Source organism: Chamaea fasciata, unplaced genomic scaffold (assembly GCF_029207755.1).
Source record: "Chamaea fasciata isolate MVZ Bird 193981 ecotype frontalis unplaced genomic scaffold, bChaFas1.0.hap1 SCAF_1, whole genome shotgun sequence".
Classification (NCBI taxonomy): domain Eukaryota; kingdom Metazoa; phylum Chordata; class Aves; order Passeriformes; family Sylviidae; genus Chamaea; species Chamaea fasciata.
Genome location: NW_027094086.1, coordinates 84,646,969 through 84,674,661, shown reverse-complemented (window position 1 = coordinate 84,674,661; position 27,693 = coordinate 84,646,969). Strand labels below are relative to the sequence as shown.

At 36.8% G+C, this 27,693-nt stretch overlaps 1 protein-coding gene across 3 annotated transcripts in view; it reads right to left on the bottom strand.

Moving 5' to 3' along the window:
- Positions 1 to 1,908: 1,908 nt before the first annotated feature.
- EXOC2 (exocyst complex component 2) overlaps positions 1,909 to 27,693 on the bottom strand; it is a 147,950-nt gene continuing 122,165 nt past the window's right edge. For all 3 annotated transcript variants that reach the window (XM_066187219.1, XM_066187200.1, XM_066187210.1), the window contains exons 24-28: positions 12,746 to 12,801; positions 9,604 to 9,726; positions 7,255 to 7,316; positions 5,397 to 5,456; positions 1,909 to 3,497 (exon numbers count right to left, since the gene is read on the bottom strand). In XM_066187219.1, coding sequence (XP_066043316.1) covers positions 3,404 to 3,497; positions 5,397 to 5,456; positions 7,255 to 7,316; positions 9,604 to 9,726; positions 12,746 to 12,801 — 395 coding nt within the window. In that variant the 3' untranslated portion in view covers positions 1,909 to 3,403. The remainder of the gene's footprint in view (positions 3,498 to 5,396; positions 5,457 to 7,254; positions 7,317 to 9,603; positions 9,727 to 12,745; positions 12,802 to 27,693) is intronic.

The window sequence follows — 27,693 nt, the reverse complement described above, 5'->3', positions numbered from 1 at the left end:
TACATAAGAGCATATTTAACTAAAGTAGAATCAGAATAAGCAATAATTAAGTTTTGCTTTTTTTTCCAGCTTCATGTTCAGTACAGTGTTATACTAGTTTTCATAGGCCTATTCTACCTGCATCTAACTACTTACCAAGAGAGCAGGGAAACATGCTATTGATTCAGAAATGTTTCCTTGGTTCTGGAAGGCAAAAGGCTGCTCGGGTAGAAAACAAACAAACAAACAAGCAAACAATCTCACCTTCACCATAAAGTACTCTCTCTTCAGGGAGATGTAATAGCTTTGGCAAAGGTTGAGAGACGGGACCTGTTTTACAAGGCCAACAGTCACACGTTACAGAGCAGCCAAAAGCCCCCTGCAAAGCACAACTGCTTCTGATTTCCTTCTCTGTTGCCATAAAGTGAAATTAAACCGGTCAGAGTCCTGGGAAGATGCAAGGGATTTGGCCCACAGAATACAACCTGCCTGATCCTCAGTCTTCTCATGTCTATTCTTATCCTTAAAAATCAGTACAGGCATGAAAAGCAGCAGGACTGTGGGTCTTTCTGTATTAATAAACCAAGTGGCTTTTAAAAAGCTATAGGAAGACGTTTAACTTGGACAATGACACACTATGAGGACATTTCATAAATGATTTCCAAAGAATGTCAATTAAAAAAGACATTTTGTGAGTGAGAAGGAAGAGGATTTCTTCATTCTTTCATGCTATTTATGTGAGCTATTCCATTAAGTTAACCCCCAGATATGCAATAACTTTTCCCTATTTTTCTGTTTTTCCCATCAATTTACAGGGGGATTAAAATATTTTTTCCTGTGTTGTTCCCTAATTACATTGATGCAGCATTTGTTTTTTATTTCCTCTTTGTCTACCTCTTGAACTACTCATGACTACTCAAAATAAATATGAAAATACAGTAATAGAAGAATGCCTCAACATCTCCAGAGGCTGAATATCTCAACACAGCATATTATGGTTGAATTTTCCTGTAAGTCTTTACTTACTTTTAGTCAGATATATTTTATAGCCTTATCACTCCCTATAGTTTTCACTTATGTAAGAAATAAAGCTCTCTTGGTTTTTATTTCAATGACAATTTTTCCAGTTTTATCAATTTTAGATCTTTCTAGAGGTTCAAAGTTCATATAATAATTCACTTTATTTTCCCTTGTTCTGTTTTCAGCATTTACATTGCTTTAAATGTCAGAGCCTTTCACTTCTTTTACTTTGATTTCCTCGCTGTGTCTCTTCTTCGCAAGCTGTAACTGATGGTGTATTCTGGTGTGGTCTCCCTGTCTTTTCCCACTTTCAACAACACTTTTTAAACCTAATTGTATCTTCTAACAGTTTTTTATTGCAAAACCCACACTGACCACTTCTTGTTTTTTGTAATCCTTTTTTCAGAGGAACTGCAGCCTGCTGTACATTGGCTATGAAGCTTCAGCAGTCTCAACCACCCTGCCATGCAAAGGGATTCCAATACCCCCTTGTTGCAGCACGGTGCTCGCTGACTTCTTTAATCCACAAAGTGGATTTATTCAAATGCAGTGCTCTGACTTGTCTGTGAACATTTCTTCATATCAGATGGAATTCAAGGAGTATTTTGATCAATTCCACATTATTCGTGTTGCTGTCAATGAGATGTTCCGAAGTGTGAGTTACTTCAGAGAAGCACCTACACGAAAGTCTGGCTTCAGGTTTTAGAGACAAGTGACAAGCTGCTGTAGTAAAAGATGAGTAAGAGAATGATCTTACAATAAAGAGATGTCTGAATACATGCTAAGACAGTACAGACCATAGAATAGGTTCTCAATACTTAGAATACGTCTGATACGAATATAGAAATTGTAGACTGGCAAAATTCAAAGAAATCACATTTCTTGGAAAGTGAGGAATTCAAGAAGAGCTTATGACCATATTTCTTAATATTTTATTATTCTGAAGTGAAATTATTTACAGAACTTGATGACTATTTCAGTTAATATCAGCAGTTGAGACTATGACCACCATAGAATGGACAACACTTAACAAAACAACATTGCTCCAGGTGCTTAATGATAATAACATATATTTGAAGTCTCACACTTCCATGCAACATGCCACTACTACTTACACAGAAATTTTTAACAAGCAACTACTTGTGCATCAAACTTTCTCCAAAATTACATATTATAGGAATTGTATGCTGTATTTTTAAAGCACATAATTGAACTGGCAAATGGAATGAGCTGACATTAGGAAATTGTTTGAGAACTATGCAATATTCCTGAAACTATTTACTCACAATGACTGTAATTACAGAAAGAATATATTATTACTGCATTATTTAATTCCAAGCCATGATATCAGTTATAAAATTAAACCCATTTGTTACCTCCAAAACAACAGCAGCAAAACTGTTCTTCTCTCCTGAATCTCTATTTTCCCCCATACAAATCCAATAACTAGTGGTGAAAAGAGGAAAAGCAGACTGACTAACAAGAGGAAGACAGTGGTAATAAGTCTATAAGAGCAAGAAAATACAAGAGTAGTAGGCAGGAAGAAGCAAAACATATGACATATTGTGCTTCTCCTTACTATCTGAGAAGCTATTAACTATTCTACTCCTTAACACTGAGGAATATTTTACTTGGACATTTTTTCTACTAATCTCATAAACTCGGAGGGCTTTTCTGTTAGTTGCCGATGAAAGTAGATCTTATTTCAGATGTGAAGGTTACCATCAATACTCCAAAAGAAGGGAGAAGCATGACAGGCAGCAACATGTTTAATTAAAAACAAGTAAGAAGCTAAAGGCCCTCAAGAAATCAGACTTCCAAACACCAAAACTGTAGATGAGCACAGAAAAAAAAAAAGTTACCATTTTTAAATGCAAAAGAAGCAGTGTACTTAACACGGTTACCTGGACATTTATTAGTCAGCTCGAGGGGGCAATGCTTATTACATACTTTTTGATAGTTTATAGGATTTGTGCCTTCCAGTCCCTTCAGTATCACTCTACTAATTTCTACCTAGACATTAAGATTGATACACTGAACAACATGAGTAATACTCAAATTTAAGATGACATTTGCTAAAAATACATTTCAAAGTATTTTTAACAAGTGAAACTGAGACTGTAGAACAAGGATGAATATTTCTTCACGAACAAGTGTATGTAAACAAAATTGATTTAATTCCCTCCACAGAGTGAAATACAGGAGACAGAAAACCTTCTTATCAAAGTATGCAGGAACAGAAGTCTCACTCAGCAGGACACCCCATAACATTACTGAAGAAGTTGTATCTCAATTTATTTTCCACTGGAATTATTTTTAGGTTTTTTAGGGTGTTCAAAGGAATTGAAGTAGTCCAGAAAAAATGTACTATGTTTAAGCACATTTGTTTGCATTGTGTTGTTGTCTATGTTTTCATCATGGCTGATGAAGAAGCTTGGAAACAGGTCAGCTGCAAGTGCATGCTGCTTTTGAATTTGTTTAGCAGCTCTTCCAGTAACCTGTAAAGGGAAAACAGTTAAAACTTTAGGAGATTCTGAAAAGGGAACAATTACCGCAAGTTTTGATTATTCTGTCTGTGACTTCAGGTACACTGTCTGCTTTTCTTGTGCAGCTGAATTGCAAATTTCAGTTCTCAGCCTTGTCTTTGGAAGGTATTTGTAGACTTCTCTTAAGTATCATGACTGAAAGATCAGAGGTAGTATGACTGTTCTAGGAGAAACATTAATTCACCCCAATCATGTTGTTTTGTCTCTAATATATAAACTGTGTATGAGTTCATCTGGGGGCAAAACAATAGCTAATTTACATCTAATGAGCTGTCAAGTAAGTACCTGATGCAGTGGGCAGTATTTATTGCAATCCACAAACTACCGGTGTAGGAGCAGTGGTGTTGATGGGCCTGCTGTAGAAAATATTGACTCTAACAGTGGAGATGCATTAAGTTGTTTTACAGTCTTGGCTGGGTGTTTTATTTTCTCCTTGATCTCGGGAATAATGTGTTCTCTGAACTTTCTTCCTTATTTCATAACAAAGCCATATAGGGCAGACATGTATCACTTGAACTTTTTGGCCTACTGCATTGTTGAGCAGCCAGTAACAGAAAAAAAATTAACTGTGCATTTAAAGAACCAAACTAGCCTAAGAATAACAACTTAAACCAAAAAATCAATATCTGCTTCCTCAGCAGGTCCTCTGGAAAATGATCATGTCCACATGAATCATTTAGCATCACAGTAGTGATTGTGAATGAACACACATAAACAGCTCTCAGTCAGAGCACAAATGTGTTATTTTACACAAACACAATCCAGGCAGATTACAATGAGCTTGCCTGGAACAAAGAAAATTGCCATGTAGTGACCTGGGAAACAGAACAGGTTCTGCACTGTCTGGGGCTCAGAACACTGAGGCAGATGTAATAACGATGCAGTTCTTGATTCTCATTTGTCTCATGAAGCTCGGATGCTTCTGACTAAGTGAAAAAAAAAATTCTACAGGTGTTTTGGAAAATTTGAGTTAAAAGATCCCTCCTTACTCAAAACTGATTTCTAACTTTAATAAAGCACAAGAGCAAAGTAAGATGAGGTATCCTGAGACTTCTTGTGGCTAGCGAAGAGCAGGTTTGACTACATAGAGGACATCTGGAAGAAGGCACAGACCACAGAAGGAGGCACGGACCATGAGCTGAACAAACAGCCTCTTTATGTGTCTACAAAATATTCTGAATTCTGACTGCTAAGTGCAAACTGATGCAGGAAAATACAATGAAACCAATCTCTAGTTCAAACCATCTATACTTACACTACTCATTACAAATCTATCCTGGTTTTACTCTTTATTAGGCTGTGGTTGTAAAATAGACTACCAAATAGCAGGCTGGATGTAGCAAAGCAAGGTGTTTGTCAAAGGCTGTTATGGTGGAAAAGGAAGAACCCAAAATTCCTCCTGATGTTAAGAAAGAGCCATGGACCTCCCTTATTTCTTTTTAAAAGGAAACCTGCTGGTTTTATGAGTTCCCCATGTATCAGCTTGAAAAACCTGAACTTTGTTCTTGGCCATATTTTATTGCTACTAAATTCAGTAAAACAATACATTGGAACTCTCAGAAACCTTAAGATTAACAAGGAAGGCTAAAATGGACTGACACTACAAGACAAATACAAAGCTACACTGAACTGATAGGACTAGGGCGGGCAAACAGGATATGTGACAAAGCCATTGGCTCTTCAGGGTAATTTAACAGGCCATGAACAAGGCAAGGAGCTTATTCTTGACTCTGTAATTCAGAATGGTCCAAAACAGTGAAAGTTAACCTTTTTATAACAATGTTTCTTACAAGAGTAAAAAGCAATTGCTTCAACAACCATAAAGGAAACAAGAGGGTGCATTGTACTCACTTTCTGTCAGTTCCACTTGAGAGCTGAGGCAAGGCTTCCAAAGCTTGCTTAAAGCTTGATCTGCAAGGAAAACAAAAATAATCATATTCTGCTAGTACAAGATTTGGCATTTACAGTTTCTCCCTATAAATCCTACGGAGGGATGCTATATTTTATCCATTCTTTCTTTCAATAAATTGACAAAATATTTACCTGAGACCTGACATCCATGTGCAAATTGAACATAAAATAGCCATGGGGTCAAGCAGGTATCATGACATTCCTAACATCATCCATCAACAGGAAATGTTATGTTGAAATGAAATCAGCAGCTGACTGAAGACTGTTACATCCTACATCCTGGACTGTTCAGAAGTTAACAGATAGTGGCCAGCCTGCCTTCTGCCTAAAACTAAGTGACCATCAGTGTATGAAGAACAGATAAAACACTGATTTTGTCTCTCTGTGTTTAGTAGACAGGCCACTGCATTCTGCCTTACAGAAGGGTGCCTACAAGGAGTATTACAGTGGGTTTGCATTGAGGTAACACAGAGTCATAGAATAACTTAGGTTGGAAGGGACTTTAGGTCCAACCCTGATTTCAAAGTAGGGCTGATTTCAAGGTTAGAGGAGGTTTCTTTGGGCCATTATCCAGTCAGTTTTGACTAACTCCAAAGATGGGGTTCCCACCCTACTCTGAGCAACAGATGTGGAACAGAAATGACGGAACAATGCATTCTACACACAGGTAGAATCTTGCCAGCAAAAGATTAATATGGTGACTTGGGACCACTACTACTAGTGACACGTCCAGGGATAAAAAAACCTCTACGAAGCTCCAGCTTTCAGGGTTCACTGTGCTTTGCCCTATTACAGACAATATAATTTTGATTTTATCCAACCTGAGCCACTGCCAAGTAGTTTTCTTTTAGAGACCTTTGTCAGACACTCAGAATAGGGAAATGAGTATCCCAAAATGGAATGCAGTGGACACAATGTGTGACTCTACGAAGACACATTTAGACCTTACCATTTGGTAAGATGACCAAATTGCCACCTACAGGGACATGTAATGACAATCTCAAAAGAAGTGAAGGTAATTTAAATAATGAATGATTCTGCCCATATCCAATCCTCACCATAATCACCAAGAAATTTCTATCAATCAATTTTATTCAAAACTGCTGACAGCTACCATAGTCTGTTTTTACATGCCTTGGCTGCATCAACCACTGATGGTGCTAATGCTTTTCCTTCTCCCTTTATATTAATGTGAGTGTCCCCCACACTATTTATCTTTGGTCTTGCCTCGGTCAGAAATGATAAATTGCTGAAAGCCTTTTGAAGCTGTTGATTCTAGGAGTCAGTGTGAAGCTGAATTCCATTTCCCTGATTAGGTGTGTGGAGAAGGAGCAGGGTACTATATAAGCCTGTGGAGAGCCCTAACTCTCCATATCCCTATAAGGGGACCCTGACAGTATCTGGATCTGTAGACTCTCTGATGCATATGGCAGGTTATTTGTTTTATGCTTTATGAGATTGCCATAAAAAATGGATAAAACTCATCAAGATCTGCTTGTCTCTGGCTTTAGCACAACTATCCTCACCAGCTGTACTGCTCTAAAGAAGTTGTACAATTTCTTTTGGGTGGCAAATAGTAGTTTGTGTCTAAAAGTCCAAGTAAAAAACATCAAAAAAGCAACTATTTTCTTTCAACTGATAAAATCTTGCTAGGCATCTGTTTTTTGTATATTTACGCAGTAGATCACATATTCTATCTGAAGCAAAATCCCTTTAGTCTAAATTTACATTATGTGTTTTTGCATATTTACCAAGGATTCAATTACACTTCAAAAAGTGACATTACAGCACATCTTACTTGCTTTCAGGTGTTAGGTATATGGCCACGGTATCCCTCAATGCACAGATTTCAAGTTTTGCCTAAAGACAGAAATACAAATATTGAAACAATGACACAATGCCCTTTCACCAAGTGTATACAAGTATCTCAGAGCTTCACCTTCTTGAGAGGCAAATACTGCTGCACACTGCCCTTGTAGGCATCCTTGTCTTTAAACAGTTGATTTCCTGAATTCTTTGGAGCCACACTGCTCTGTCAGGAGACTGCTCAAAGGAACAATTTCATACTTTTGATTCAAGTCAAACTGTTTACATGGTCACTGTGTAGTAATTAAAAAACACTGGTTTGTCTCTTGGTAACAGTAATAAATTTCAGTTCTGTTTCACCTTTACTGTACTGTGATAGAAAGATAGAAGGATGCAACTTTTTTTTTCTTTTTTTTTTTCTTAATGAAATACAGTGAGCTTTACTTCTCACAGCACTGCTTAGCCAGGGAGGAAAGAAACACAAAAGAACAAAAATCTGTCAATACACATTTTATGCTTGGTTCTTTTGATGAATTTATTTTTTTCCATCAGATGAGGAAGTAGAATGATTGTACTTTGTTTCTTTTGTGTCACCTGGTGGGCACAAGAGCTTGAGGATTTTACTCCTGCACTGTACTGTGGGCCCAAGGTATTAATTTTCACTTAGGCAAACTGTGGAGAAGACTGAACTCGCAGATTATACAAACTTCATAGATCATCCTTTGGTCTTTGAAAAGCAATCATTATCTTCATAACTTTTATATGAAATAGAAACATTCTACAAGAGGTCATTAGGTAATTACATTAAAAAATACAAAGTGAACTTCAAAAAATTTACTTTCTGTTCTTTTAAGCATAAAGATGAAATATAATCCAGTTAGACATTACAGTAACTGATCTGCATTTAGACACAACTAATGATATCAATCTTCCAAAACAAAACTTTTAATGATGCAACACAGACGACTAATTCCACCTCTAATGAACGCCTTTGGCTTTTAGGTATCTTCCTCATCCCTCCTCTGTGCAGGAAGACAGCTAAAATTTATGCTTTTTTAGAGCCAGAACTTTCTGGCACAAAGTATAACATAGCGACCCCAAATTTTATACTCATAAGAAATGCTTTTTTCAACATAGAATATTTTACCTCTTTTTGTATAGCGCTCCAAGCTCTAGAGTTATGGACTTTCTGAAGTCCTATGCCTATGATTCTGGAGCCTTTTCCACATTTTGTGAGGTAGCAGTACCCCATTCTCAAGTATCATAGTCTAAGTAAACCTGGCAGAAGGGCGAGCCCTGCAAAATTGTGGGTCATGGGACCTGGGAATACAGAGTGAGGCTTGAATGAAAGTTTTTTGTTCAGCCTAACAAGGCTTAGATGACTCTCATGCTGCTGCTGTCTGTCAGACAGGATTTTTCCATGTTCAGAGGAACAGAAAATGACCATGAGTGGCAAACTTACAGTAAGAAGAGAAAAGCCTTTCAATTATGGGTTTAGGCAGTAAGTCCCTAGAGTGGGTTGTTTAATCAGACAAAAGGGATATAGGAGTAGCTTTGTTGTTATTCATGGATTTGGTTTAAATATGCAGTCAATTTTACTTGGCTGTGACCTTCCTATACTAATTCTCTGTCCAATGCCATTACTAGCAGCAACTGGAAAATAAGGCTTACAACTGGATAATTATTTTCCCATCATAATGCAAGAATGATGCCATGTACAATGAAAACAGGGAGTTTGTTCTTTTTCTGTTACAGCCATAGCAATCTGACTCAAAGGGATTTTTTTTAAAAAAGATGTTTTTCTTAGAGTCCTTTAAAGCTTACCCAAAAGCAAGTAAAACTACCAATCCAGCTGTAAATAAAGACAGCAAAGCTATTCTGCCCATGTTACAACAACATGGTACTGCAGAGAGAGCATAACAAACAAGTGACTAGTCCTGCAAAGTCTTACAAGATCCTACTGAATCCTGTTTTAGGGATTTTTAAATCTCAGAATATCAATACATCTTTTTTTTCTTTTAAAGTGATTTTTTATGTCAGGCCAAAGAGAGTATTTGACAACATTTCGAGGAAATACCATTATGATGCTTTTTATCTCCAAAGATACAGGTATCCTTTTAATGCTGTCTAACACAAAAATAACCCTAAAATATAATCAAACCCAAGAACCAGTATCCCAAAGGGTATTCATCTATAAATCTGAAATAGGGTGTAAGCTAATAATTTTTATCTCCTTGCTTTCACTGCTACAATAAATCAAACGAATACCCAGATTATACTTCTGTCTGTTATTCTCAGTTTTCTAGATTCAGATGTTTGACAGTACAGAGTATTCAGGTACCTGTAGGGCTCCATTTTTGCTGAAGGATGAAACACACTGCATCAGTCGACTCAGTTCTTCAGAGACTGCTTCTACAACCCTCGACATTACCCGAGGAACTAAGTCTTTGGAAATGGTAAACACCTAAGTTTTATGAAAGAAGAACCAAGAGCACAACACCTGCATTAACAGAAATATTTTGAATACCAACATTTCAATAAAAACCAGAAACCTCCTTGACTGAAAGGTCTCCATCATTTTTATCAATATGCAAAAAATTCAAAAGAAACCAGAATATGAAGGATGTCTTTTGATGCTTGCCCTGCACTTCGACCAATCCCCTCCGTTAATAGCAAATTTGGCTACCTCATTTGTGATAACCTTCTTGCTACACCAAAAGGCAGCTAAACTCCAAAATACGTGCTTTTGGCTGATGGATGCAGGTAGTCAGGTGGCTGTAGATAGACTGCTGTCTTGTAGATAGCATCTTTAATTCAGAATTGTGTGTCTGACTGACAGTTACACATTCAGTCATTTTTTACTCATACATTTTGCTATTTCTTCTAAACTCCTTTATATTTGACCACTGTTGAATGATTAGTGTTGTTATACTCTGTGGCAGAGATAAACATTTGACAGTCTATGCGAGTATGAGGGTGTCAATGGATTTTTGTTTAGACTTTGCCATTGCTGCCATTTATTAGTTCCCTGGCAAAAAAATTTAAACCTTACTGGGTCTCCCATGCATCAAGATCATCTTTTTAACCATGTATTTGCATAACTTTTAAAAGTGGCATATTCAGAATAGTAATTGCAACACAAAATTATTAAATCTATGCTTGAAGCAAAGTATGAAGAGACGAATCTTCCTTAAATGGAGCTTTACAGAAGTGAGAAATTGTTGTGGATTTTAAAAAAAAAGAAAGTATGATTTTTCTGTGCAGAATTCGGGAAAATGCAGGCCAAGAGGTTGGAATATAGGAGGAAGTGAGATTATAGGTCAGACACATCAGATTTGTGTCAAAGCTTCAAGGTGACGATAAAGCTACATTAAACTGCACAGGGCCAGGAGAGAAGATGACACAAGAAGCTGGAGTGGAGTATGTAAGCTGAAGTACGCAACTGGAGTGGTATAGGAAGGAAAATGAAATGTATAAGGTTTTAAAACACTTCCCCACTTTCTGCTTTGAAATAGTCTAAAGAATTAAGTAGTGGACTGTTTTCCTGGAATAGTTTTGGTTTTATGCAAAGTTTAGATCCCATGTCTGACAAGGAAATTTAGTACCTGACAGAAGATATAATACATATGTCCAAAAATAAACAAGGGAAAAAAAAAACAAAGAAAGAAAGATTCCTACAGAATTTTCTGTAACTTAAATGAAGAATTGTGTAGCAGGCATCCCATAAGGTTGACCATTCCAAAAGGCAGGTCTGCACCACAGGCCAAGCACACTGACCCCATAAATGCCAGCTACCAGCTGTTACCAGCGCTGGAAAAGGGTCATCTTAGTCAGCACCAAACACTGCTGACCAATTCAACACAAACATACCAGGAATATGCCCAAAGATCTTCTACTGAGAATAATTCTGCCTGCAATGACCACTCTTCAAGTTACTTTACGGAATCCAGGAAAAATAATTCTTAGCAAAGGTGAATCATCACAAGTTTGCAATAAGAAGCCCTTATTTTGATTTCAGGTAAATACGAATTCAAAGGTGGAGAAACAATTTTTTTTCCATTTCAGTTTATCCTTGCTGTTCATCTGATGGTTAAATTTTTGCTGTTACAAACTACAGAAACTTGTGGCCTTGCTAACTAAACTTAAGCCTGACCCAGCTTAAAAGAATTTCACCAATGGAAATGGGAGTATTATCTTGAGACGTGTTCTCATATTTCTGTAATATTTCACATCTAGAAATTTATGAGGCAATGCTATTTAGGCCAGAATCAGTACTGGTCTCAATGAAGAGAGCACAGAAATGCACCTTTCTGCTGCAGCATTTTAACAAGTATGCATGTTTACAAGCCTAGCTGAATAAGTCACAAGTGCTTTTGAATTTTTTAAAGCAAAACCTCTAATTTCTGTTTTAATCAATTTCCACTACACTGGAAAACAATATAAAAAATTGGTATCATGTTGGTATATGTTTTTAGTGTTTCTTATTCCCTCATTTGGAAGCATTTGGTAAAATCACAATGCTTCTATGAAAGTGTTTCTGCTATAATTTAACCCTGAAATAGTAGCAAAAACACTGCAGGTCAAATTTGAAGTTCCTGAAAATATTTTCATTTATATGAACCCTGGTAATATAAGAAGGAATAAGATAAGTAAAAGCCTCAAGTGAATCTCATTATATTTGAATTACAGCGAAAAGGGAGAGCAGCCATACTTGTGGTATTTTGGAAGGTAAAAGTAATATTACTACCAATGCTTCTACCAGGAGCAACAGTAATCTACAGTAATCTGTTAATACTCTTGATGATTAGAATGAGTGATTATGTAAAACACAAGCTCCAACTTAAAGAACCATAGGAAATTCCTGCATATAATCCCAAAAGGCTAAATAATTGCAGCCCCTCCAAGCTTATTATGTTATAAGCAATGTTTTAACATGCACTCCCTAGCCTAGGGAGTCATTACCTACTTAGGTATTTCAAGCAGTATTTGTGCTGTACAAAGACAATAAAACATTCTGGGTTTAGCTTTCCTATTTCCATTGTATGTAGAAGACTGACATATATTGGCTTTTCATTCTGAGCGGCATGTGTAGAACACTTCTTTCAAGGTGAAACAGAAGTTAATTACAGATGTTTTGGAAAATAAAGATAATCAGAGAAAGAGAGCGTCATAACTAGCTATGTATCTATATATTATCTGCATGGGAAGGGAGAATTTGACTTTCCTCTTTATCAGATAATGGAGACAAAAAGGTGTAATGGAGTGTCAGAGAGGATAAACAGGAACTACTCATCTCCTTCTGCCCATTAAAAAAAAGTCATCAATTGCATAACAGGTTGGCTAAACCTAATTTAAAACACATTTACAATGAAGATACTTAAATAAAAGGCTGAAAAAACCCTGGTGGAAGCCAGGATTTACCAGGAAAAGTAAACTGAAATCATATGAATATAGGAATGAAATGATTTTAAGCTACTCCTCACCTCTGCATGCACAGCAATGATATTCACTAATGCTTCTTTCAAGTAGTTTCTGACACCTGAAACAAAAGAAACAAAATAATTACTTTCATTCCGTTGTCTCAACAACATCATAATATTCTGCTGTTCAATACTGTACTTTTTATTTTCATTTTTTACTACTACTTTTGCAATCAGAGGCAGAAAGAGAAAGTTCCATAGCCACACCACCAGTCTATTTCCTTTTTCAAATCAAATGGAGAAAGGCACATTTCCTTAGAGCAGAAGGTTAAAAAAAGCCAATAGGTTCCTGTTTTAGTATTCTTCTCTCGCAATATAATTTCACCAACTTTGCAATTTAATAAAAAACTAGCATTATTAAAAGAATACAGTCTGTATGTTTTGCTAGAATACACACACCATGCACAGAACATGCACCACAGTTTGATAAGTTCTAAAGAACAAAGGCAAGAGGTTTTGTTTGTATAACAGTCTTCAAGACCTTACTACTTTATCAGCTTCTCTATCTGTGAATTATTATAGATAGGAATGGCAAGGTCTCTTGTTTATCTGAAAGCGGTTTAGAATATATTACTCATGGCAGTTTATAGGAGATGTCATGCCTTAGTAGAAATTTCCTTTTGGGGAAGGTGGAGAAGTCAAATAAGCATTTTCTTGCCAAGCTTATGAAACGCTTGTCAATTTACACTAAGAAGTGAACTCTAAACAGAAGAACATCCAGCAGTGTGTGCTTTAGTTAGGACAGGCTTTTAGTAATCTCTGCTGCTGTAATTCTGTAACTTTCCCAGCCTGTACTCCAGTCGTCTAAGATTTAAAACAGGCAAAAATCTAAAATTGCCTCACTTGATTTTATGGCCACTTCACTTTGTAGGCAAAGGGAAAGTAGAAAGCATTTAACTCAGTAAAGTATGTATAAATGCTAGAAGTACAAATAAAGTAATGAGAGAGTTAGTGATCCACCTGACCTCAAGTTCTGATTTTGATTAGTCTACCATGATTTAGAGAAAGTGCAATCAGAGACTCCATCCCTCCCTTCAATATATTCAATCAACAGTAGAATACGAGAATCATCAACAGACACTGGTGAGACTACACAACTCAGAGATCATAGGGTAATTAAGGCTAATGCTATAAAAATTACAAAGTGAACCTTTAGTCAGTTCATCTTACTTGCTCCACCTTTCCTCAGATAACACCGAAGCAGAAACTTAGTCCTAATACAGAGAACAGCTTTAAAAGGGGTTACCCGAGATCACCAAAATGAGCTATTCTGCGAGAAGAGTAGTATCTCACTACTGCCACCTCAGTCATGCTCATATCTTTAACCATTGATCCCACAACTTGCCTCAAGATCTAAAAAGGTGACACTTTTTCTTTGTTTGACAATTATGGATAAAAATTTTATAGAAGTAGGACACAAGGACAACAGAACTGTCTCATATGAGGAACAAATATCTAGAATGTGCAGTGGGATGCAGCCTGGAGGTTAGAAAAATACAAGCCTTTCTCCCCACATTCCAAAACATCTCTAGTGCCTTTTCTCTTTACCTTTATTCTTACCCTTGAAAATCTCAGTAGGTTTTTCCATTTAAATTAAACTAAAGACAAGTCAAACAGTATTGTATACTCTTGCCTATATATTGTATACAGGTTGCAAACTTAAAATTCCTTTCATCTTAGCAAGGCAGTGCGGGAGGAATAAAGCAACACCAGAAATTTTATGAAACTGACTTTTTTTCTCCTGCCCTGTAACCTTGCAAAACAAAGGAAGAATGTTACACACCAATACTTAAACCACACCAAAAGACCACAGGTATATGTGGAAATGCAACACCCCATTTTTCCTCTTCTACCTGTTTTCCTTCTTTTACTTCACTCCGCCCCTGTTTAAATCCTCTGCACACTTCATATCACAGAGGTCAAAATTTCTATCACCCCTCAGAAACAAATACAACTTGACCAGACACTGAACAATGGTATGCAAATCACATCAAGAGGTAAAGTGTGAATTTGGGAGCTGGTTTGCAGTTAACCTCAGGGTGCAAAGTGCTGCTTTTGGTCTGCAATCCTATGTGGTATTCAGCTTTTGGCTGCCTACTAGCCTCATCTCGTGACAGTAGGAACTCTCATGTGGGAACTGTGATTTTACTTTTGCACAAATGCTGCACAAGATTAAGACTTTGACAGTCTCCCTTCTCTAGGGATACCTGAGCACTGCCACGGCACATTCCTTAGTCAATCAAAATTTCAGTCGTGACCTAAGCAGCATTTCTTTGGCCCAAAAGAGTGTTCCCTAATGAAGTAGATCAACTCAAACCCTGCCACTGCTGGGGAGCCATAAGGAAAGGACAGAGAGGGGGCTGCCATGTCAAACAGACAGTGTCTCCTGCAGAGGTGGCCAGCAGGCTGAGCTGGGCAGAAGTGGTAATCAAGGAGGTGAGTGAAAAGCTGGAGTGGATAGAGACTGAAGCGGATTGTGTAAGAGGGTGGTGTAGTTCCAAGGAAGAATCCTCATTCCCCACGTATTCCATCTAAACTCCTGAGGAAGCGTGCCTCTTCTCATGCATTCATGCAACTTGGCTCAGGGCAGGAGCTGCTAATTCTGTCTGCTGCTGTAAGCACCCAAATTAAACAGCTTTTGACTGTGCTAGTAAAAGTTGCCTATCACTATATCTGCAGAAACTTTCCATAACATATTCCATGAAGAGTTAGTTACCAAGTTGCCATCACAGTTACAAGTACTGTTAATTTCTAAACATGAAATACTAGTATCAGCAACATTAATGCCGGGTGTTGAACACCATTGTCTGATGGTTCTCAGCTAAGGTAAAATGGTTATTTATGTCAGAGCTCAGAATGAATTCAGTAAATGGAATGGAGATGGAAGCTATGGTAAAAAAGAAGTGAGAGTAGCTTAGTATTGCATATTGTTAGCCTATCCCAGCTGCATGATAAAATTGTTAATTTAAACCTCAGTGAAAGGGCATAAGCAGACATGTTTTATCTTCAATCCTTGTACCACACACAAGGACGAATGGGTGAGCTAAGTACTTAAAGGAGATTAGTGCTACTGGGATTGCAAGAAATAATTAGGTGTTCCTGACCTTTCATAGCAGGCTCAGTCCTGCAATGACTGCAGGATCAGGGAGCTCAGTACCAGCACAAATATTTCCTCAGTTTCTTGGACAGGTTTTACAATTTAAGAGCAAATAATTCAGCACAAACTGTGCAAAGCTATGCAGTTTAGAGAGAGTCTATGTATATGAAACTCCAGTTGCCTTAAGTGTAGCATTTAATAACCTGAAAGACCTTGCCTTGGTAAGCTAAACAAGCCAAAGACAGAAAGAACATGCAATTGCACGAATGCCAGTTGATGGAACCAGACAGGGAAAGAAGGGAGAACTATGCAAGGTGAAGAACATAGGTACAAGAAAGAAAGGTATGAATGAACTGACTATCAGTGAAGTTAGGCTAGAAATTGAAGGTCACTGTGTAAAGGTTTGCTCTAACTAAGCTATGAAATATGTGGTTTTATGACAATCATTGGTGTTGGGGGGTCAGTTCCCTACCACAAATAGAACATAAGTTAAAAGGGTATTTACCCCCAACCCTTCCTTTTGTCTTATTTGTGAAGGATTTAATTTTTGGATGTGGAGACAAAGCCAAACATATTGGAATGTCAGGACCTGCAGGCATATGTTCTGTATTTTGAAAAGTTACAATTAAAAAATATCCAATTTCTGATTTATATCACTGTACTGTTTGTGGCAGGCTTTGCTGAAGCAAAGTATTACTTTTCTGGAGTATGATTCACTGGAAATACAAGCAGTGGCATCCAACTGTGAATTTGTTGTGAAATTCATTTCAAAATGAAAAAATCCTGTCTAGAATAGAATTTTTGTGCAGCTTTCTCTACAACTGTTCAGCAGCCCACGCAATTACAGTTTTTGGGACACCATGCTGCCAGTCCTATTATACAGCACTGAAAGCTAATGCACCATGTAACTGTAGGTTGCAACTATTAGGCTAATCAAGTGAAACATAACATTCTTAAGTCTAAAATACCTCTTATTTAGCATATTGAAGCACAAATACAATGCCTTTCCACTGCTTTTGACAGAAATGTGTTAAAGAAAGTCTCAACAAGCCCTTGCAATTTCTCTGAGGAAAATGTTATTATTCTGTTACAACACAAATGCATTCCACTCCCACTCTATTCTTAATACCAAAGACTGACTTGCTGGAATTCTAGCTGCCACTAACAAAAGCCCCAGCACTGCTCTAAAGAAAAATGGATGGGAAGACTTAAGACATAAAAATGAAGGACAATTTCAGCCATCAACTATCACAATGGATGACAGAAACTTTAAAATAGCATCTTCCAATTTGGGACTCTCCACTGTACTTTTTACCAGAGAAACAGATAACAAAATTATCCATTCATCTCCAGTCTACACCACCTATTAATTTTATTCTTTTTTTTTTTACAACTTAAATGTGTCAGTCTATGTTTCAAAGCAATTTTAGCGACACTGTAAAGCCGTAGCAAGGATGACTGTATGAATGATGGGAAAAGCAGAAGGGAAAAAGGTTTGTGGTTCTGAGGAGTAACAGAAACCAAACTTTAAGCTTGCCAATGCAGGAGTCATTCAGGAGATCTTCAGATGGTGTAGTGCTACCAGTTGTCCCACTTGTAGTTCTCAGAGATATGTTTCCCCCAAGTACTTATATGACATCGTTATACTATGAAACCCCCAAAGTGACTGAATAAGCATGCAAGAGCTGGGACTCCAATACCACATGTGTAATTCTAAAACACAGAGAGGCTACAAAAACTTGCATGCAAGAAAAGAGCAAAGGTTGCACACCCAGTAAAACTGAATTCATCAGGCTGCTTCTTCTGTGCCAGAAGCCAGCTTGGGTCTTCACACGTTCCCCCAGTCCTTCTACAGTCAATTGATGGCGCGAAGGATGATAGGAGCTTCAAACATTTTTTAAGCCTTCAGCAGACTCAAAATTTCAAAGAATTCACTGAAGTTCAGTGAGGACAAGTGAAACACACAGGAAATTTTAACCCAGGCAGACTGAGTTTGACACACTTTTAACTCCTGTGAGATTGGAACCTCTTTTGAGATGGAGAACTGGGAATCCAGCCTTGCTGCTGCCTCTCACTAAACCACCCTTTTAGCTTGCCTCTTGTGCAAAAAGGAGGAGGAGAGGACAAATGCATATAACTGCTTACAAAAAGCAGGTGATGTCAGCAGGTACCTCTGCTTGTCAGCAGTAAGGCAGACATGAGGATGAGAGGCTGAGAAGGGTCAAAAGAAAATAAAAAAGCCAAATTTAGGTAAAAAGAAATCATGCAGGAATATTGAAAGCTACTGTTCCTCTCTGGAGGAGCTAGAAAAGCCATCCACAGGAAATTTTACAGTTTGACAGATGCCACTTTTTTTTTTTTTTTTTTTTTTTTTTTACAAAGCAGAGAGGACTGAACAGCTCTTAATACATTGACTAAACTACCAGTCTTGTTTCATGACTGAGTTGACTGACTTATTAGAAACCTAAGCCCTGAGGGACTGAAACAGAAATGAGTGCTGGGTAGGCACAGAGCCACCAATTTAGGGAACAACAGAGAGCATTCTGAGACCATTCTGTAGGAGGTCAATACTTAACTGGGCAAGCAACTGCTGCTGGTGGTAGCAATGTTTCTTAGTGCTTCTGAAAAGAGAGCACTAAATGTGTTGGCCCTGAGGCTTGAGCATGACTTGGTAGAGATAGGAAAACTGATGCCTGGAAGTCTGAAATTTTGCATTTTAAGACACATACAATTGTATGCAGTATTTTTTACAATTTATTGTTCTATTTGGTGCGTTATGCCAGAAACAGTCAATCAGTCTGAAACCTCTTTTTTCCTGATTACTTTTTAATGAAAACTTTCCTGAAAAAATAACAACGTACAGAATTTGGTGATCCAAAAAGATTCGTATTTTTCATACCTAGCTGTAGAACACCAATAATTACCTCTTCCTGGACATTTTACTTGCTACTCTGATAGTAAATTTAGAGGTGGGCAAATGCAAAAAAGCATTTAATCTGCTCTGTTCTAATGAAGGAACTGGCTTTTAAATTTTTTTGATATATATTCTTTTCAGTTATATTACACCCTATTGCCAGATTTAAGCAAAATGGCATTGGAATGTTAATTTCTAACCTTCAGATATATCATGCCAAACTTTACAACAAGTCACACACAAAGTGTTCTGAACTGTATGTCAGTTAAGCTCCCGCAGCTCTTCTGTAAGTTTTTAATCTGCCATATGAAACTGTTGGGAAAAAAAAAGCTGCACACATCTACTGCAAGATGTTAACCAGTCCTGCACAGTGCACATTAAAAAAGAAACTAATGAATGGTATCCACAAAGCCATGTGGATGCAACTTCTTTAAACAGTCTGATTTTAACTGTTAAGTTTCCTCTAGGTTCTTGCTCCATTGCAGCTGCAATAGCAGCTTTAACTGAAATTATCCTGGCTCAGTTTCTAGTGTGGTCACACTCTTCCCCAGTGCAACTCCTGTTACAGAAGCAGTGCTAGGGGCTAGCAGGATTCCTTTTGGGATGGCAGACAATTATTTATATTTCTGCAATTCTTGAAAAGGCAGACTTGTGCTCTGTAACACACCAAGTGAGCCCCATCCCGCCCTGTGCAGTCCATGTGGGAATTTCAAGCTTAGATGGATGCCTCCTGACAAACCCACATACTCTACAGAATTTCACTTTTCAATCTAACCTAAACAATAACTTCCAGCTAAAATAACCTCTTTCCAAACATTTAAACAGATAAGACAGAACGGGTGGGAGTGGGAAGAAGCTCTACCAAGTAAAACACTGTCTGAGGTCACAGCAGGTCAGCAGAGCAGTCAGCACTGCCTCCATGCAAAAGCTGCCAGAACAATAAAAAAAAAAGGTTATCTGTGCAGATGTGTCTTGGTAGAAAAAATTTAATTTACGAGATCTACATATAACTCCAGGTTTCCCATGCTTATGGATCACTGCCTGACACCTCCAGTGCGTGCAAAGATCTATCAACTACTTTATCCCAAGAAATGAACAGGAAGCACCACAGACTAAAAGTGAAAATTCAAATGAATACCAAAATATTTTTATTTTTAGGGTGCAGGATTCCAAATAAACATGACTTATAATGTACCTTACATGTAAAATATTTTAGAAACTCAGGGTACTGGACTGTTGAAGTACATACAGCAAAAACTGGTTTACATTGTGTTGGTATTGGGAAGGTATTTATGAAGGAATATTCCTTATATGAAGGAATAAACTTATTACTTGAATTTTTCAATCAAGTTAAGAGCCCTTAACTTGGATTTGGAAAAAAAACCCAAACCAAACTGAATTAAGAATCAAGTGGCCAGGATGACATGAAAAAGGCTGACATCTACTATCTATGAGGACCAACACCACAGCATGCCTGAGGCTGCATTAAATGCATTTGAAAAAAGGTGTTAGCCCTCAAAACTATTCAGAAATCTAATATTTATAACCAGGGAAAGTTTAATGTGACTGACAGTCTGTTTAATTTTGCATGTTCCCAGAACAACAAACTGTATTTGCCTCATTAGAAAATGCCCTAAATAATTTAACGTTTCTGGAAAAATATTTTAAAAGCTAGCAACTATTTGCAATTACTACAGTAAATGCAATACCCCAAGAAAAGTAGTCTTTTAATTTCCAAGCAGCCTACACCTCTCAAGATAGTTGCCTAACCCATAGGAATAGACAGAAATCTAACTTGTTTGCATGCATGAGCCTTTCATGAACTACAGCACTGGTATATAAGTATGTTATGCTATTTTACTGAAGAGCCCCCACCCACACAGTGATATCATCTAACCTGACACCCCACAGATGCTAAAAAAAAAGATGTATTAAAAAAAGTAGAGATGTGACTTGGAATTTCCCCATGGACATAACAAAGCAGCTCACCTTTATTCTTTACAGCAGCACAAAGGTTTCTCCCTTAAAAGACAGTTGATAGGAAATCAGCTTCAGCTAACGGTATTAGCAGTGGCCTGTTTTCTAAATTAAGGCAGCTAGACAAGCCTGCTTGTTTCTTCCTAATTACTAAAAATACATTTGTTATCATGCTTTGTTGTTTGCACTGGATAAAAACATTTCCACAAAACTGCTTGCAGGATGCTAAGAGCAGAACACTTCTCTGGCAGTAGCTCTTGAAATACAGGAGATTCACCAGGTCACAACCTTTACCACCATTTAAGTGGCCTTGTTTATTTATTATAATCCCTCCTCGTTTTGACTCACTAATATTTTTCAAGTTGACTTAAAAAAAGTTAATAATTAGTAGCCGTCAAAAACCAAATAAAAAGCAGTGCAAATAATGGCTTTCATTTACTTACTGCTTCTGTTTGCCCAAAGAAATACATACATCACCTCTTAGAGAATTAAATGAACATTATCATGTTCAGTAAATTCCTTACTTCACAGTAAGATTTATGCAGTCTAATTAATAACACTATTTTTACAGCCTTCAAACATTACTATAAATATTTTTTAAAATATGTGCATAGTGTATTAACAAATAAATACAGATACTACCACAAATACCATAAAAATAAATACCACATATAAGAAAAAGGTAAGTCAGAGTGAAGTAATTATTTAATACCAGTCTAGAATGGAAGACATAATTACAGCATTCACAGAGTTTTATGGATCCATACGATACACCTGAGCCAAGTTAAATGAGTCACACAACTGCTCCATTGTCGTTAAAGCAGAAAACCCCACTTAAAAACAGGGACCCCAGAATCTCATTTCAATTTAAACGAGAATGCGAAATTTCTCACTAGGCCACTTCCTGCTATTGCTGGAAACATTCCCTCCTTTAAACGGAGATGGATTTCAAGGTACTGTACTTAATGTTGTTTTGAAAGTACATTAAGAAGAAAATGTGAACGTGTAGGCAAACTGGAAACTCTCTGGAGAGATTACCCACTTATTTAACCACATTTCCTGTTTTTTAACCCATTTGTCCTAAGTCAGTCCTTAGACTACTGATAAAAATAGATACAAGTGTGCTATAAATAGTTCATTAGCAGGTTTTTCTCGGTAAAACTGAAAATGTTTTGATAAATCTATTGTTCTTACTCGCTCCATACTAATTAAGCCGTGAATCAGATTAATGTTTTCTTGAAATTCTTGTCTACATAGCTCACGGTAATTATAAATATAGAGTGCCATAGGAATCTGAGAAAAAGTCCCAAGAACTAATAGTGACCTAAAAAATAGCTATCAATAATTGAAATTTATTGAAGAAATTACTGGTAACCTATGTGGCAAAGTGCTTTTATAAACAACAGTTCTGAAGCAAGGGAAGAGGCTGATCATACAAAGTCAGAACCTTTCTAAATATTTTGAGATCTGAAGGCTAGAATGCTACATCTTTGAATTAGTCACCTTGCACTTATTTTCAGCCATGGTAGTGTGTTGATCTAACACAGTGAATGTCATTTGAAGGACCTGACATAAGTAGCCACAAAACTAATTTCTAAAAATATTAAATAGGAAGGCTTTTCAGACTTATTTTCCCTGTAGTTTTTGAACTATTTTCATTCAATCAATAGAAATTATGTGATGACATTCAAAGAACCTGAAAGTTTCTGTGTTTCAGCTGCCTTGGAGTAGCAGGAGCTCTAAAGACTGCCAATACTGCGATTAGTACCTTTGTCTATGCATTACCTTCAGTCTACAAGAGGAAAACACAAAGATAATAATACTGGTTCTGTGCCTTCTTGCATAGCCCAAAACTGAGACAACTTTAAAACTGAAGCTGCTGAGGCTGTTCTGAACTTTCTGCTACCCCATTCAAACCACAGAATGATCTGAGGGACAGTTGAAGAGGTCTACCCAGTATTGCTGCTTTCCTTACAGATATTAAACTCCACTGCTTCTGGGATGGGATAAAATACAATTTCCTTTATTATTAAGAAGGAGCAAAATCTGTAATTGTGAAAAACTACAAGAGAAAATGCAACGCCAACAGTGCCTCACTTGGGAAGGAGAGGTGTTTGTTAGCATCAAATACTTAAAAGAAGAGCAGGTAGCTGAAGGCCAATTTGATATGTATGCATGTTCTTGCAAGGATTTTGTTAAGAGATGGATTTATTTTCACGTCTTCCTCCAAACACAGTAACAAAGCATAAAGGGCATTTTATCAATCCAGACATGAAGCAAAAGATGAGCATATCATACTTAGAACTGAACCATGAAGACTTTCAAATTATTCAACTTATTGAAGAATCAGCCAAACTTCAACCCACTAATCAGGCAACAAAGAATGTAAATGGTGAAAGAAAACAAACAAAAAAGCCCCAAACCCCTTAAACAAAAAACTCCAATGCCCTAATGTAAAAAATTACCTACTTCAGATGTTATAGCCATTCATAGCTCTCCATCTGAGCATACACAGGTATCAGCTCACTCAAATCACCACTGGTAAAGAAATGCATTGGTGATCCTTAGGTGAACCCAGTACTTGAGATACATGACCCACAGAAATGTATCCTTTTCTTGTCATTTAAGTTAGAACAACATGGTCTGGCAGTGTTACAACATGGTCTGGTAGAGCCTTTACAGTGCTTTACAAGTTCAAGCACCAGTGTGTGGCTGTAACCCATAAAAGCAACCTGGTGTCAGAGTAAGAATACAAACACTTAACAGCCAACAGCGTGCTGCTATATAGATTAAGCTTTACTTTAAAAATACCTTACTATTTCTACTTCAGCATTAACAGCTTTGGGGATGTTGAGACTTTTATTTTGTTGTGGTTGAATCAAAGTGGCTATATGTTTGACTTAAGGGGAAACCCAACAGCAGAAATTATTTAAAAATATTAGATACTAAAGAAGGTCGTTTGAGGAAGAAGAAAAAAAAAATGCACTACAAGAAAAGACATTTCACCCAACTAAAACATAACATCTAAACCAAACACATTTTTCTTCCTGAATGGAAAAAAAATTTCTTCATTCTGAAGAATGAAATTTGTGTGAGACACTCAGATATAACAAACCCTCCTTCTTGACATGAAAATGAATACATGTAAGGATGACTCAGTATTACCTGAACTTTATCTACCAGCAATCCATTTGCTGCTTCATTTTCCAGAAGGAAATTTTTAAACTAATTTCTTCCCTCTGCCCCCCCCTTGATTTTCAGCATACAAAAGTTATAGCATTTTGTATCTAAGTTTATGTATTATGTATCTATGTATCACTAGATTTCCACTATAAGAATAATTTTAATGCTAAAGGATTTTCTTTTGATAAAGCAAAGACTACCAATAGCCAACAGGTAAGGTGCTGAAAAGAGGGCACATGTCCCTGTTATGACTAGGTTCTTACTGATTTTAGCAATTTGTTAAGACAGGACTGTGATTCTTCTGTGTGTATCCAGGAAATGTAGCAGAGCGGAAACTTAATGGCCCTTTCCTAGTCACAGAAACTTCTTAAGTTTCCAAAATCTGCAGGCAAAAGAAACACTGACACAATACTGCACATAAGAGGGAACATACCACAAAGTGTATATAAATATTTGCTATGTATTGGACATATTTTCAAACAGCTGTGTGCATCAACACTTTTTTCATGAAATAAAGTTTGATTATGCTGACCAATAAACAGCTTTACTGCTTAAAAGCTCCCTTCCTTTTTTTTTTTAGATTTAAGAAAAATACATAAAAATTGAGAAACAGACCAGCTCGTGGGTGGTAGACAAATGAAGAGCATCATCATCTTGTAAAACTAGTGCCTACATACCTCTGAAGCCTGGCACTCATATAATTTCCAGTACTGTAACCTTTATGCCACCTATTTTCCAAATTCTACACAAGTGAGCCTCTTAAGGAAAAAAACCCAGTTGTACCCCTTGACAACTTTGACACAGGCTTCCAAAAGCCTGAGTGTGATAACTCATCACATGTGGGGGTCCTTGCCACTCGCAGACCTCTCTCACTTTACAGAAGTGAAGTCACACATACAGTAGTGTCAGTGGGGGTCAAAGTCAGCAACACGAACTAACCCCTTCAGACTGCCCCCAGAGGTCCCCATTTAGGAAGATTTTTGCAATGACAAGAATGAGAATTTAAAATGATGTTCCACAGATAAAAGAGTGTCGCCGTACTCACCCCATAAAGATACAGGATGACCAATTCAATGGGAAAAGCCAGTCACTCCTTTAATTGTAAGGTAGACTAAAAATCAACAACTCTATCAAAACTGAGAACAGTTGAATCCAAAAATCTCAAGCAGTATTTCCTTTCATTAACACAAACCAAGCATAGTCTGCAAGAACATTCATTTATTTCTTTCAAACACATCATTTTTAAGGCACCCTGAAGGTGTCCTTTCATGATTTTATAAAACCGAAAATTATTAAAACCTTTCAAAACACAGACTCACTCAGGAAACTGTGTGTTCTTCTCATAATTCCTGAAGTCACTGGTACTGTAATAATAGCCTGTCAAATGCAAAATGACAGCAATTTCATAAATGAAGAATGCGCTTAGAGATATACTATGTTTATGAATTTACTTTGGTTGTCACTCAAATATTATTATTATAAGAAATGAGAAAACTGAAGTCAATTGATCCAAAAGAGACTAATTTCACAAATAAAGTGTTTAGAACAATACAGACACTAATAATTTTAGTGTCCAGTTTTGCTCTGCATCTCTCTAACCTTCAAGTTACTGAAAAAAATTTAATTACCCGTAAAACATGTCCTGCATTTATGAGTGTGACTTATGACAGATATACTTGGGTAAGTAAAAGAAAAGGCAAAATTAGCAAGAGAAAGTACAGGATGGACCTTTTAAAATACTTTTTTTAATATGAGCAACTTCAGAAGCGGTGCTTTGAGAAAAACCTTATGAGCAGCACTAACATGCACAATTTTCATGTTTTTTACAGCATGTTTTGTTACTAATATTGATGATTTTTTTGAAAGTTGCTATTTCTATTGAATTATACAAATGTATAATGATAACAAGCAGGTAGCAATGCATAATATAAAAACCCCAATACTTTTGTAAACTGATTCTGCAAAGGTCTGTGAATGTTCTTAACTCAAAAATGCAAGCAGTCACCACACTGAAAAAAGCACAGAACCAGTTCTTAATATTTTTACATCCTTTCTTCCAAATTGCTTTGTGTACCAATTGTACATGAAATATATGAAAGTACATTAAATTTTTATTTGTCTTTAGTAACTAAATTCAGCAAATTGGCAACCAAATCAAAGTCACTGTATTAACTTACAAACACTAATAGGGAGCAGTATTTAGAAGGCATGATGGAAGTATCGAGTCATGGGAAAAAACTGACTGAAGAAAGGGACTTTGATTACAGATTCAGTGGATTCTTTGGAAAATATAGTAGGAAGTTGTGCACTGCTTCATTTCACCAAATTCTCAAATTTGATTTCTATGGTAAAATCTAGTTGTTTGTTTGGTTTGTTTTCCACAGACTTGGTAACTTGGCCTTGAAGGGGTAATCACCATTTTGCCTTTCAGCCAGCCCTTACTTCTACCAATGTATGTATTTAAAAACTGCAGCATGTACTGCAGTCAAATGCACTTAGATCAGCATATCAGGAATAGTAACTCACAAAAGTATACCTTAAATTTATGGCAAAAAGTGCCCTAAGTTGAATTTTATGTATAGCTTCACTTATCTGTCTGCTTAAATAACCAGTGAGTTGGAACCAGATAACAGCAGCTTTTAGAGATGTTACTGCAGAAAAGGAAAACCAACCAAAACTTCAACAATAAACCTACCCAACTAAGCCCCAACAATCAAACAAAACAAAAAACCCCCACCCTACCTTACTGTCTTCTAGTCTGCTATAAAAAAGAAGAAAATGAGAGAAAATTGTTGTAAGACACATACAGTATAAGGTGAGATCACATATTAATCCTATTTATTAGTGTGAAGGTGAGAAATTGCACTGACTTCCAATGTTATGATTTCACTGGTTTTTCACTTCCAAGCTCTATTGAATCCCTACAGCATTTTGAAAACGGAATGGATTTGAAATGAAGAATGTTTCTGCATGCCCTGAACAATAGATTCTTAAAAATTATTTAATCCAAAATCAACATTTGGAAGCTATCTTGACAGAGGAGTGATCCACAATAACTGGAAAGCTTAAGATTTTTCACAGTTCAAAGTAAAGACTTTTAATATTTTTGAATTACTTCAACTGCTGAACAAGCCCAACACTAATTTCATCCACATATCAATAAAGTTTAAGTGTTTCATTAAATTTAAATTGCTATTCGTTGTGTAAAGAAATTTTAAGCTAATGAAATGTTTTTTACTACAATGGATCTGCTGTACTGTTAGAAGCTGATCATATTTTCCCACTTAAGAAGTAAGAGTTCAAGGGCTTGATAACTTGGCTACTGAGAGAATATGCTCCAGGCTGAATTTTATATAGAAGTTTTGTATAGAAAGCTGAGGTTTTTTGTTACACTAGAATTTTTAACTTAAAAACAAGCACACACCCTTGGGCAGAAAGTGTTATGAAGTACTGAGGAGACAGCTGTTTTCCCACTGTGCTAGTAGGACTCTGCAAGTCTGTCCAGTGGCAAGGTTCATTTTGGAAGATTGCATTTTCACCAGTGTTTTTAAAATGTTAAAACTGACAGCATCCTGACCTACTGCACACATTCAGGATTTAGAAAATAATACTCCTCTTTCATCTTGAAATCAGTATTGTTTTATGCATAGACCCCTTAGGCAAAACTTCAAACTATAACCAAGAATGTGAACTGACCAGTGGATTCACTAAGGGCATCAAGGTTATTGGACCTCCCCTGCTGAGCTGTCTGGGGCAAATTTCAAATGTTTTAAGAAGATT